The sequence below is a fragment of the Knufia obscura genome (genome assembly GCF_036327395.1).
Source record: "Knufia obscura strain CCFEE 5817 isolate CBS 148926 chromosome Unknown scaffold_22, whole genome shotgun sequence".
In the NCBI taxonomy this organism is placed as follows: Eukaryota; Fungi; Ascomycota; class Eurotiomycetes; order Chaetothyriales; family Trichomeriaceae; genus Knufia; species Knufia obscura.
The window spans coordinates 105,741-118,112 of record NW_027042708.1 but is presented as its reverse complement, the minus strand read 5'-3'; the positions used below and the strand labels follow the sequence as shown (position 1 = coordinate 118,112).

The 12,372-nt window shown below is 51.1% G+C and overlaps 6 protein-coding genes across 6 annotated transcripts; 3 read left to right on the top strand and 3 right to left on the bottom strand.

Annotated features, from left to right (window-relative positions):
- Positions 1 to 121: 121 nt before the first annotated feature.
- Positions 122 to 1,020, top strand: PMZ80_010930 (uncharacterized protein; the record flags this gene model as incomplete). The annotated part of the gene is made up of 2 exons (XM_064879318.1): positions 122 to 170; positions 272 to 1,020. 2 exons carry the CDS (start codon positions 122 to 124, stop codon positions 1,018 to 1,020), a joined length of 798 nt encoding a protein of 265 aa, XP_064724901.1.
- A 20-nt stretch (positions 1,021 to 1,040) lies between these two features.
- On the bottom strand, positions 1,041 to 2,521 carry PMZ80_010929 (uncharacterized protein; the record flags this gene model as incomplete). Its single annotated transcript, XM_064879317.1, has 2 exons — positions 1,041 to 1,892; positions 2,333 to 2,521. 2 exons carry the CDS (start codon positions 2,519 to 2,521, stop codon positions 1,041 to 1,043), a joined length of 1,041 nt encoding a protein of 346 aa, XP_064724900.1.
- Positions 2,522 to 3,060: 539 nt separating this feature from the next.
- PMZ80_010928 (uncharacterized protein) lies at positions 3,061 to 4,545 on the bottom strand (the record flags this gene model as incomplete). The annotated part of the gene is made up of 2 exons (XM_064879316.1): positions 3,061 to 3,492; positions 3,541 to 4,545. The coding sequence occupies 2 exons, from the start codon at positions 4,543 to 4,545 to the stop codon at positions 3,061 to 3,063; spliced, it is 1,437 nt and encodes a 478-aa protein (XP_064724899.1).
- A 328-nt stretch (positions 4,546 to 4,873) lies between these two features.
- Positions 4,874 to 6,205, top strand: PMZ80_010927 (uncharacterized protein; the record flags this gene model as incomplete). The annotated part of the gene is made up of 2 exons (XM_064879315.1): positions 4,874 to 5,953; positions 5,999 to 6,205. 2 exons carry the CDS (start codon positions 4,874 to 4,876, stop codon positions 6,203 to 6,205), a joined length of 1,287 nt encoding a protein of 428 aa, XP_064724898.1.
- A 1,124-nt stretch (positions 6,206 to 7,329) lies between these two features.
- On the top strand, positions 7,330 to 8,843 carry PMZ80_010926 (uncharacterized protein; the record flags this gene model as incomplete). The annotated part of the gene is made up of 2 exons (XM_064879314.1): positions 7,330 to 7,998; positions 8,067 to 8,843. The coding sequence occupies 2 exons, from the start codon at positions 7,330 to 7,332 to the stop codon at positions 8,841 to 8,843; spliced, it is 1,446 nt and encodes a 481-aa protein (XP_064724897.1).
- Positions 8,844 to 9,535: 692 nt separating this feature from the next.
- On the bottom strand, positions 9,536 to 11,413 carry PMZ80_010925 (uncharacterized protein; the record flags this gene model as incomplete). The annotated part of the gene is made up of 1 exon (XM_064879313.1): positions 9,536 to 11,413. One exon carries the CDS (start codon positions 11,411 to 11,413, stop codon positions 9,536 to 9,538), a length of 1,878 nt encoding a protein of 625 aa, XP_064724896.1.
- Positions 11,414 to 12,372: the final 959 nt, after the last annotated feature.

Sequence of the window (12,372 nt, the reverse complement as noted above, 5' to 3'; positions counted from 1 at the left end):
CAGGCACAGCAAGCTAACTCAACCAAGGTGAATCGTATACTTGCTTTCGCGTATATATAAGACATGGCGTCCTCCCCACTCATCATACACAAATAATTCGCACCTGGCACTCTCGTCAAAAATGGCAAGCGCTACCAACATGCAGGATCCTGATTGTGCCAGGGCTCAACGTCCCTGTCCACACATATAACCCACGTCCACCGCCAACACCGCCGATACCGTCATCGCCGATGCCCACTGGTGTCCCCAGAGCCCAACTTCTGCTCTTCAGAGTCATGTCAACTCCAGGCCAACGTGCCTCATTTCCATGTCCAGCACTTGATCCCCGGTCTGACTACCGAGGAACAATTTTATGCCGCCGCCGCATCTGAACAGTACATTCCAGTGCCTGCATACAACGACGGTGTAGATCGTTGGACCAGCGGAGAGCTCCAGGAGGACACCATCTTTCAGTCCAATGAGACGGACATGGACTGGTCGTCCCCCTTCGACCACGCAGATCACGCTGGCATTGACAGCTGGGGTCCACCCGACCACGACCACATCGACCCATTCATTGACGGCTACATCGTTCCGCCTGGCGTCCTCCTCGATAACGAGCTGCCAGATTCCACATATCCCGACACGACGTACCCTGACATGTTTTTCGACCCCGTGTCGGCGGAGGGTATGGTGATGGCGTACCCCACGGTAACCCAGAACATGGTGGCGCCCCCCACAACGTCGGCCGTGGATATGATGCCTGACATGACAATGCCCGATACGGATACTGTTACATATGTATCTCCCAGCGTCGAGGAGTACCCCGGCTCAATCCAGGACACGCAGCAAGAAATCGCCGCTTGCCGACATAGGACCAACTTGTCTCTCGCAAATGCAAGGGATGTATTGGAGTCAATCGACCTGAACTCATCGACTGAAACTGTCGTTGAAACGGTGGACGCACTCAGTCGGGATGTCGATCAGTTACTCCTCGAGGTCCGGACTTCGGAAGCGGAACGGCCGAACTCATCATCTTGACTTTGACTGACTACCACGACTTATCCTAGCCCACCTCTAATCCAACCCACCATCCCCAAGAAATCACCCACCGGTCCGCTTCCGTCTCTTTGTAATCCCACTGAGGCAAGCAACCACCCCTCCACCATAAACCGACTGATCATCCCCGCGGCCGCTAGCCCACTCGCAACCAGATATCCGCAATCGAGCAGGATGAGGAGTGCCTCGATGTTGTTGACTAGGACGACCCAGCCGATGTATGATGCTGCGCGACTTGCGAAGGGGCCGCTTGAGCCGGAGTCTGCGTCTGTTGAGGATGAGGACGTGGGCCATATCACGAGGAGGATGGGGAAGAGTTTGGTGCATGAGGAGACGAGGAGGGCGGTGGATATTGCGCTTGGTGTGGCGAGGCCGGGGCGCGGGGTGTTTTGGGGGTCAGTGTCTGGGTTTGGCTGGCCTGTCGTTGATGTTGGCGATGTTAGGTCCGAGGATGTGTTGCGAGTGTGGGTCGCAGCTGTGGCTGTGGCCTGAGATGATGTTCTTGAGTGGTTGGCTGTGGTTTGGGCCTCAACGAGATCTTTCGGAGTGCCGAGTAGATACTGCGTTAACATACGAATCGTAATATGTTGAGCTAGCGTAGCCACGATATTAAGCGTGAGAAAGAAGAAGTATTGACTCAGAATTGGCCATGTTGTCAGGACACTGCCGGTGACACCCGCGACACCGTCTCTTGCAGATGTGCTGCCTTTCTCGATTCGTGCCCAGGTGATGTAGACGTCGAAAAGGACAAGGAGAATCCCGAGTCTAGCGATGGATGGATCTAGTCTGTCTTTGCGTCCTTTGGCGAACGATGTAGCAGTGTTGAGCCGGTTGAAGAGGAGGTGGCGGTAGACCTGAGAGATTTCAATCAGTATGAACTCTAGTATGGGCCAAAACAGCAGTGTTGAATGGGTGAAGAGCCAGATGCACATGGCGAGTCCATGTATTAGACCCTGCATGAAGAACAATGTCTTCATTGGTCGAGGCAATAGACGCAATTGACGCTCCTAGCCATCTGCCTTGAGTGGTCTGATGAATCTCCTATCTGCCTTCAGCGGTCTGAGGATATGGCCTAACATGGTGAGATATTATGCCGCAGGATCAGTGTAAGATATTGCGTAAGATCTGCTGTAAAGAGTGACGGGATCGATGATGTGGCAAGTTGAGATAATATCACGGGAATGAGATTCAATTATCGAAGGTTACCTTGATGGTACATGAAATCTGGCAATTCATGGTCATGCAATCTCCCGCGGCAATTGCAAAAGTCGGCGAAGTCAAGGAAAGTGCTTACCTGCGGCTTGATCAAGACCAGATCAATGAAAAGAACAACATAGTCATGCTCAACATATTTGTCGGCGAAGCGCTTGCAATTCGGACATTGTGTCAATCGTACACCCTTGCCGAGCGTTCGATCATCGGCCTTGCTGTAAGTTGTGTAGAGATGCGGTAGAGGGTGAGAGCAGGTGATGCAGAGCGGCATCTTGGTTGCTCCTGCTCGCAGTGCTCGAGAAGGGTTTCAGTCGCCGGGATGTGGTGAATGATGGATTGGTATCGTCAAATAGAATAGTATAATGACGAGATGAATCGTTGTGGCCAACATCGATGGCCGCCCAGTACAGGATTCTCGAGTCGCCGACGTAGTCATCTTCGAACGTATGCGTCCCAGACCGCCAATAAGTGCAACATCGTGTTGGGAGATGAGGTAGAAGGAACGATGAAGGGCTAAGAACCTCGATAACAATGCAACGTGTTTCGACACCGACATTAACGGTGAAGGACAAAATCGCCAAGACTTCCACGAGAACTGGTCATTGAGAATTTGTGGTCAACCTTGGTATTAGTATGGTTACAAAAAGTAATTCACGATGCGCAGACATGAGACGAACATCGATGGGACGGTATCGGATTGGTACCAGGAATATCAAAATATGTGTCAAACAACGAGTCCACATGAAGTGGCTAAGCTACAGATGAAAGGGCATGCGAAAGACCTTTTAGCATGGTTCATATATTGTGAGTTCAATTCTGCAAGAGCATGTCATCGTCTAGGTCATCGGCGCCGCGTCTTTCTTTCCCCACAGTGCCGCGTTGAGGCGACGTCGACTCCGCACCCTCGACATCCTCCTGCGCTAGTTGAGAAGACGGCAAGAACCCAGCATGGCCCCTCGGCACAGGTGGCGGCCTCGCAGCAGTACCGATCTCAAGCTCTTCTTCATCCTCGCTATCTGCCACTTCATCGATCTTTCTCTTTGCGCCAATTGATGCTTGAGCCGCAGAAGATGTCACGTCCTCCGGCATGCGCATGCTCTGGTCCTCCGCTTCCTCAGCATCTTCGAGGCCGAGGTTGCCCATAGCTTCCTCGTTGTCCTCACCAGGGAGTGGAGGTGAGCTTGGTAGTGCAATGTTGGTGATCGTGATTGGCTTCGGTGGTTCGACTGCATGTAAGCGGTTCTGGGATATATTAGCATCTGGCGAACAATAAAGGGCATCTTACTTCACCTTCAGAATAACAAACTTGATACCCTCAGCGCTGACCTCTTTTCCATTGAGCTTCTCCACTTCTACCACTCTCAAGGGCCACCTTTCTCTTATCCGCTGCTTTCTCGCTTCTTCACGGTCAAGGCTGGCCCAGTGGGTAGCTGGCCAAAGTTCCCTGTATATCACAATTCTGTTGCTCACATTCTCGTTCCATTGCTGAACGTTCAGAGCCGATCGTAGAACGGAGTTCTTACCTCCGTATTTGCGATGAGAGCTCACGCTGTTGGTCACCACTATAGCAATGTTTCGAGATGCGGCGACACGAGCAAGGCCGGCGGAGATGGCTGAGAGCATGGCTCCACGGCGTGCTGCGATGGATTTCGAGATGATGTCCTCTCGGGACAGAGAACCGTTCGTGGCGGCTGAGCTATTTGACACCTTCTCGCTCTGTGGCAAGCCAATCATTGCAATATTGGAAAGATTGTCAACAACCAGCAAAGTTGTGCCGCTGGGCGGGAAGTCTTGCGATGGGTGGAGGAGCACAGCCATCAGATGCGGAAAGCTAGAAACGTAGAGATGGTCCAGTCTCTCGTCGGCCGACTGTTGTTCATGGTCTTCGACACCATTGGTGATCGGTACCTCGCCTTCTTGACCTCGCTGTGGCGCTTCTAAGAATTGCTTCAGATGTGCGTACGGAAGCTGGGCCGAGGTATCAACCCAGACAACTCTCGCAGCATCATCTTCTCGTAACGCGTTTGCTGCAAGCTGTATAGCAAAGTGAGTCTTGCCACATCCAGGTGCTCCGTAAATTTCTGTCAGACGTCCCCTTGGCAGACCGCCATTGTCGGAAAGAGCTTCGTCTGTCGAGCACAATGTCGCATCTAGCGCGGTCAAGCTGGTAGAAATTGGCTTGTGCTTCTCGATGGCATCGAGCAGTGCTTCAGCACCGTTCAGTGTCGGCAGCCGATGTGCTGATGATGATATCTGAGAGAAGTTGTGGTAGTCCGATGAATCCTGGTCATCCATGTTGAGCAGGTCTCTTGGTAATTGTGTCGATGAGCACATGCGGCGTTCGTCGCCTCATCGTGGCGCGTGTCCAGTAAGCGTGTATGATGAACACGCTCGAGAATGTGCAACACTTTTGCAAAGTGCTTGCGTTACATGATATGAAGGAAGGAACGAGGTTCTACAGGCATCGTGACGCGTTGAGTGTCGACGCGCGAAGAAGGTTATTTTGTCCCCATAGGGTTAGCGCGGGTAAGTTCTGCACTGTGTGTTGCTGTTACATAACTATATCAGTTGCTGTGAACCCCGATCTTGAGGGGTTGGCTTACCTTCTTTCATATCAGACGAAATGGCACAAGATGTGACAGAGATCGTGAAGACGCTACATAAAAGAAAGCTGTTTCTCGGAATCACTTTCGAGCAGCTCCTTCTACTACTCTACCCACTTTTTCTGATACCAGTAGTATTTCTTTGGTACCGAGATCTTCGAAGAAGACGCTTCACACCCGAGGTACCGGCAGGATGCGTTCGACTAGGCAGACAAAGTGGTTCCAACACAGCCGATGAATATGAGAAGAAGTACGACGAAGGCACGAATGACCATTCGAAATGGCGAGTTAAAGCTCTCTACGTTCATCCCATCAAAAGTTGTGCTGGCGTCGAGCTGGATGAGGCAGAAGTCGACGTAGAGGGCTTCACTTACGATCGGAAATTCGCCTTCGCCGAATGGGTAGTCCCACCTGGGAAGAAAGAGCCCATGTGGGCTATTCGAACGCTGCGACAGACTGGGTATGAGAAGTTGGCTCTCGTTCGACCGGAGGTATGGATTCCACGAAAGAGTGATGCTGGCGACAAAGGGAGTTTGAGAAAAGTAGAACAGGAAGGATGTTTGATCATCAGATATCCCAACGTACCCTCTGGGTTTCTGGCGCCCCTCGACCGTCTCATGCTGAAGTGGGGTCTCATTCCGAAAGAGAGCTCGTTCAGTGTACCACTCAACCCAGGTAAAGATCATCGATATCCCGTAGAGACAGTGAAGGTCTGGGGAGACGACCCACAGTGGCTCAATATGCAAGAGCATATCCCCAATGACTTCAAGGAATGGCTGAAGATCAAGGACCCTCTTGCGATCTTCCGGGCTGATTCAGAGAATTACCGCAACCTCTTCGGCAATGCACCCCGAGAAGAGGAGGTAGGCTTTCAGCCCATCGTCGCTTTTCCGGACGCTTACCCTTTGCACTTGCTCAACATTGCTTCTGTGCACGACGTCAATAAGCACATTGCAGAGGACATCGAGCGGTTGTCTCTGCGCCGTTTTAGGGCAAACATCGTCGTAGAAGGACCATCAGCGTACGATGAGGATGACTGGAAGCGTATCTCGATCGGAGGCAATCAGCTATTCTCGTCTTGTCATACCACACGCTGCAAGGTATGCATGTTTCTTTGAGTTCTGTTTCTGCGCTGACAATGGTAGTTGCCAAACGTGGATCCTGATACGGCTGAGCGTCACCCTAAACAGCCAGATGCATTCTTGAGAAAGCATCGAGCCATCGATGCTGGAGACAAGCTTTCTGGGTGTTTAGGGATGCAACTTGTGCCTGCGAGGAGTGAGCGATTCAAGATACGCGTAGGTATGGGTATTGAAGTGCTTGAAAGAGGGGAGCATCACTTCGTCAAGTAGTAGTACTTGCACGCATCACTGTGTCAGCAGAGAGAGGTGATGAATTCGAGGTACATGATCAGACACCAGATTCCTGGTTTCGTCGATTGTCCTTGTCTCAGTGTGCCGTAAATTGTTGAAGTGGTTGTAGGGACTATTCGTCCAGTCCATAGCACCGATCATTCGTGCTTCAAACGACCCACGTGCTCCAAAGTGAAGAGTGCTCGGCATTGCTTGATGTGCATATGCACGCGATATCATAAGCACAAGCTTGAGGCAGTGCAACCATGCCATGCTTTACAGTGCATCTTCCGGCACACATCCGCGATGTAAAAGGCTGGGCATATTGTCCGCCCAAACGATAGATATGCCTTTCGGGGCAAGGACCGCTTAGCGAGGACCCCGCAGCGGGTGTTTCTGTCGGTATGATTTGCTTGAAAGACAATTTGCTCTGCAGTGGATCAGCTCAGAAGCAGAAGCTGTTTCGAGCGAGGTCGAGCTGGATGAGTTCTGAAGGTCATTGTCATCATTGCCAAGGGATGCCCAGATGACGGACTCGCTACCAGTCAACTAGCTGGACCTCCGCCTATGACAACTCGAAACTCTCCCATGACAAGATGGAATATGGCACATGCGATGCTTGATATTATTGCCTGATTGATCTCGTGCTCGTTCCTGCTTCTGATCATGTACTGTCTGAATTGCTAACATTCATTTACCACTACTGCTAACTGAACAAAACACGCTGCTCGTCGTCAAGTAGCTCGTCTGGTCTCCATTTGACGAAAACAAACAAAGCAGAATTCATCAGCCCACCTTTGTCGCTTCCGATTGTCTCACAGCATTTTGATGCTGGCAAGCTTATGGGAACAGTCTGCAATACTCATTTGGCGAACACCTCGCCGACGACGAAGAGCTTGTCGCGATATAAGCGAGCAGCCTGCCATTCAACCTGAGCTGTCACTAAAGCCCCCCCACCGAGTACTACCGACGTCAACAAGGTCAACAATCCGATCTGTGTACGATTGAAAGGAGTCATCGGGCTTGCCTGACTCACTGGTCGACGCAATCGTGCCGTCGCCAGCAACTATTTCAGCTACTCAAGCATCTACACCTCTCCCAGAGACAACACAAGCACCACAACCATGTCTGTCTACGCAGCAATAACGCAGCCTGCAAGTCCACCATCCACTTCTCCTGAAACCACGAAACAGTCACCGTCCAAAGAAGAACAAGAAGAGCTAGCATTCGGCCAAGTCTGGACAGGCGCAGGCCAGAAAGCCGACAAGCCCACAAGACCCGGCCTACAAGAAAGAAGGAAAAGCAGCGTCCAGTTCAGTACCGGTGCGGCAGAAGAGACCATCCGAAGGGAAAGCACATGTCCACCTATTCCACGACCATCGAACTCATCTGTACACCGAACACCCAGCCCTCCTCCACCAATTCCCTATACCAAAGGCATATCATTCGATACATTCACCACTCCTGATGCCGCAGCCGAGGCCTTCTCAATCCAGTACAAACACAACGACTTCAACTACACACCCCGCACCCGTACATTCATCGTTGGTACCGATGCGAAGGATTACTCCGAATACGCTCTAGAATGGACACTAGACGAACTAGTCGACGACGGAGATGAGATCGTCTGTTTGAGGGTTATCAGCGAAGAGAGCCAAGAGAGAAGAGACTACAGACGTGAAGCAGACCGCCTATTGAATTCCGTCATCGCAAAGAACGCCATAGAACGCAAAGCTATCAGCTTTAAGATGGAGTTGGCGGTAGGAAAAGTCACAGATGTGATTCAGAGCATGGTCAGTATTCCTCTCTCTGTGTCCTCAAGTATCACCATGGGATCCACCCAGCTAACATGTGTCTGCAGATCCACCTCTACGAACCAGTCGCAATAGTAGTCGGCACCCGCGGCCGCGCCCTAACCGGCATGCAAGGCCTAATGGGCCCGCGCGACAGCGTCAGTAAATACTGCCTACAGCGCTCCCCCGTCCCCACAATCGTCGTCCGCCCCTCCACAAAACGCACAAAGAAGAAGATGAAGCGGCAGGCTGAGGCCGGGAGGTCAGTCTACACGTCCATATTAACAAAAGCCGAGACCGCAGGTGGCCGACATGTAAGAGATAGGAAGGTCGACACGGGTGCTTTTTCAACGAAGGGGGGAGAGGAGGAGGCAGATGCGGTGCAGAAGGCTGTTGGGGAGCCGACGAAGAGAAGGGGTATCCTGAGGAATAATTATGGGGGGCCGATTGCACGGGTGACGAGCCATACGAGCGAGGCGGATGATGAGGATGATCCGAATACGCGGTTTGCGTTGCCGATTGGGTTCCTCTCCACTGAGAGCGCACCGAAGGCGGATCTAGCGATGAAGAGCCCGATTATCCAGGCGCTGGCGGAGTGGGATGATAGTCCACGGAACGGGAGTAGAACTAACAGTCCTGCGCCTGGTCCTAGACATAAGGGGGAGGAGTCCGAGGGTGCATTGACGGATAATTCGGATGATGATACGGTTGGGATGCCAACTATTGTGGATGAGAGGAGGCCAAGTACGAGGGCGACGACGCCGTGGCTGAATAGTATATTGAGTCGGCCGGAGCCGAAGAGGCCGGTGAGTAGGGAGAGGGGGAGTCGGAGTCGGAGTAGGTAACGACAAGACGGACATGACCAGAAAGAATTGGCTAGGGTCAACGATGTGATATGATTTACGAGAATTTGAGCGTTTTGAATATGGTTATTTGAAGATACTAAACACGGTATATTTCTTCCTGAAACGTTCATCTAGGCTTGCTATGCGTACTGTGGCACGTGGCGAGATTAGTGTATGCGTGCACTTTCTGTACAGTTCGCTCATGCCAGTAGGATATACTTGTGCTCCTTCCTCGTTGGCTCCTTCCTCATCAGCGTTATCGGTCGCAATCAGCGTCTGGAGTTGTGCGAAGAAGTCACCTTCTCTTTTAGCTGTGGATATCTTCTTGCCGGCGACAGGTTTGTGCCTAGCACTGTTTATTGGTATAACAGGTTTAGTAACGATCGCATTGAGCTAGATGTAGATAACTCGTAGTCGTAGTATTCGGCGGTAGATGATGTGGACATGCAACTAGGAAATTCATCAGTTTAGAATGTCGGAGTCGAGGAGTAAGAGATACTACAAGGTAGAGTCGCTTTTTCGACCTTGATATCTTCTAATCGTTGTGCGTCCGTTCGAGAGATTCGGTGCTGTAGCGATCGAGGAGGTTGGACCATTTTTAACCCTGGCCTTGGATTCGCCATTGGCCATCTTCACCTTGCGATATGTATTCTCGTTTCACTGGAGGTCGTGCTTTCGTCCATTTTAGCCTCTCAAGTCTCGATATACCTCGCCTTGCGCATGAGCTCCGACAAAGGATGACTCCCACCCATCCATTCGCATCTACAGCTTCGCGACCGGATTTCTTGCCTGGCATGATTCGACCTCCGCGGTCCCAGACTCAATCGACACGCTCTGCACGCATCGAGGATTTGATGCTGCAGACCAAACTGGTATGGACTCCAGGTCCCCGTCTGGCGTTCTAAGTCCTGTGCGCGAAGCAGTTCTACTAGGACCGCTGCGTTCATGCGCATGAGAGCTGTGGAGTTGGTATGTGTGCTTGACAGGCTTCGTCCTGTCTGGCGTTGTGGTGCGCCGAGGAGCTCGAAGGTGCTGTCGGGAAGGAACGTCGTCTTTGAGAAGTGGTGTGGGTCGGGCAGGAGATAGGCTGGTGAGCTTGGGAATGCGACACCACGGCCTATGACTGTTGCGTTAATGGATGTGTCTTTGTCTGTGATGAGAATCATTGACCCGATGTGGATGATTGAGTTGCCGGGATGAGGAACTGCGTTGGTGTACGTGATGTACTTGTCGCTGCTTCCGTAAGATATTTCTGAGACAAGGTATGCGTCTGTATCAGCGAGGGACGACAGGTTACCGTAGACTGGCTTGACTTTGGCCGGCGTCGAGGACACCGTGGCAATATGCCATATGTCGAAACTAGTGTAGTAGGTTCCCTTCAGCATGACCTTTGCCGTAACCTGCTGACGCAGGTTTGCATCGTTGTGTAGTTCCTCGATATGCGTCTGTGGGCATAGAAGGCCGATCTGATGGCAGAAAAGAGATGCTGTGTATGCCGAGGGTCCTGTCGTGTCACCAGGGGTACGATCTTGCTCCAACACCCATTCTGCAGCCCAGACGTCGTATGTCTCCAACAGAATTTGCAACAGTGGTTTGGCATAATCGATCCTCACGGTGCGTGTCGACTGTTCGTTGGCTAAGGAGAGCAAACCGTAGATCTTGTCTCGTGGGTCCTGGCATCCAGCGGATCGGAACTTGTGGACGAGCTCGGACAGGGAAACTGCCGTGCGCATCTCACGAGACTCCTTGAGGTATCGCATCAACTGGGTATACTGCGAGATCGAACTTCTCCTGTTCAAGCCTCTGGACTTTGGCTTGTATCCGGCCAGTGCAAATTCGAGATCATCCCAGCTGATGAAGCGTGATCCATAAAAGAGCCAGAGTCTTTTGGCAAGAACGATCTCTTGTATAATCCACAGCCTGCTCCAATACGGACGCTTGAGAATGTCCAGTAGGGCTTCGATGGCGGCAAATCCAGCGTCGTAGATGCGCCCATACGAAGTACCGGCAGACCTGAGTGCTTTCGTCTCTGCAATGAAGTCAAACACTAAGTCACTGTCTGTGGTTGGTGGTCCAAGCCAGGCATAGACAGAGTCCGCAGAGCGATAGATTTGTCCCATCATAGCCACCTGGGCATTGCGTTCATTGATGTCATCTTGGTTGATACAGAGGAAGTCTACCCAGACCTTCATGGGTTTGAACATGGATCGATACAATCCATGGAGGAAAGTGTAGAGAGAATTGCGTACTGAAATACGTTCACCGTCCAAGGTAATGCACGCTGTATCCTTTGGATCTCCCCATACGTAGGAGAGCGCATAAAAGGGATGAGCGTCGGCGAGAGGTATAGCTTCGAGACTACAGCTGAGCTCATGGCTCTGCTCATCGAGATCTATGCTCAGCAAGCGGATTTCGGATCTGTCTGGTTGGTAGTGTGTGCTAGGCGCCGGCTGACGCTTTGTTTCCTGCACAATTACTTCAGAGTCAGTGGTCGAAGTCGTAGTCAGTCGAATTCCAGAAGTGCCACGAAGCTCGACGTCGTGTCTTTGCAACCTAGCATGTGCGCGCATAGTTGACTGAATACTTCAAGTAGTGGTCGAGTCGTGCGAGGTGATGATGCAAGGTGTCTAGTCGTTGAAGTCGGCACATCAGTCAGTCTGATATTTGTCATTGTAGTCAATATTTGATGCACCAAGCTTTGCTTGTTGTAGCGTAAGTATAAATGTTAGATTCATGATGCTGTAGATCGATTCAAAAGTAGATGGCGGCCATTCTACCATGGCCGTGACCCCTGCCGCGTATCATTGAGCGTTCTTGAGTCATTTAGCATAGTAGGCTGAAACATCCTATCGACTGACCATAGTCGGGGCTACTAAGGCCCAGCGCTTAGACGTGGCTTGTGATGATCTTTGCGCCTTCCGCAATGGTACCTAGGTGTGCGTTGCCTTTTACCTCATTTTATCAGACGACCACCGCTTGATGCCTGAGGCAAGAATCAAGGGTCACGTGGCAGGCATTCAAGCGGCGGAGCGTCTAATCGCCCAACTTTTTAAATAGCTGTAACCGTGTAGTATAAAATAGACATATTAACTTCTACAGCAACACCACCAGACCAAAAAAGGCCTGAAATTCCGGGGATGCCTTCGGAAATCTATACCAGGCCTACTAAAGCTACTGAGAAATCGCCGAAGCGAAAGGGCTATCTTTAATTAAAAATTTCAGCATAGCTTCGCTTTACCTAAAAAAGCTCCCTTCTATTTACCTTCGTCGTTCTATCCCTTCCTTCTATACTTTATTTCTTACCTAGCTTTTAAGGATATTCAGTACTTTACGATATTTAGAAGATAAGGAAAGGATAAAACTTACTAGGTGTTAATGGAAAGACAGAGGTAGATAGGATAACAAGATTGTACCACACATCTACGCTAAAATAGAAATTGGGCGCTTAGACTCGCTGCGCGACTCAGCTTCATCACGTACCTTTTCAGCCTGAGGCCGCAGCTAGTCTGAGGAACTGAGGTAACGTTGC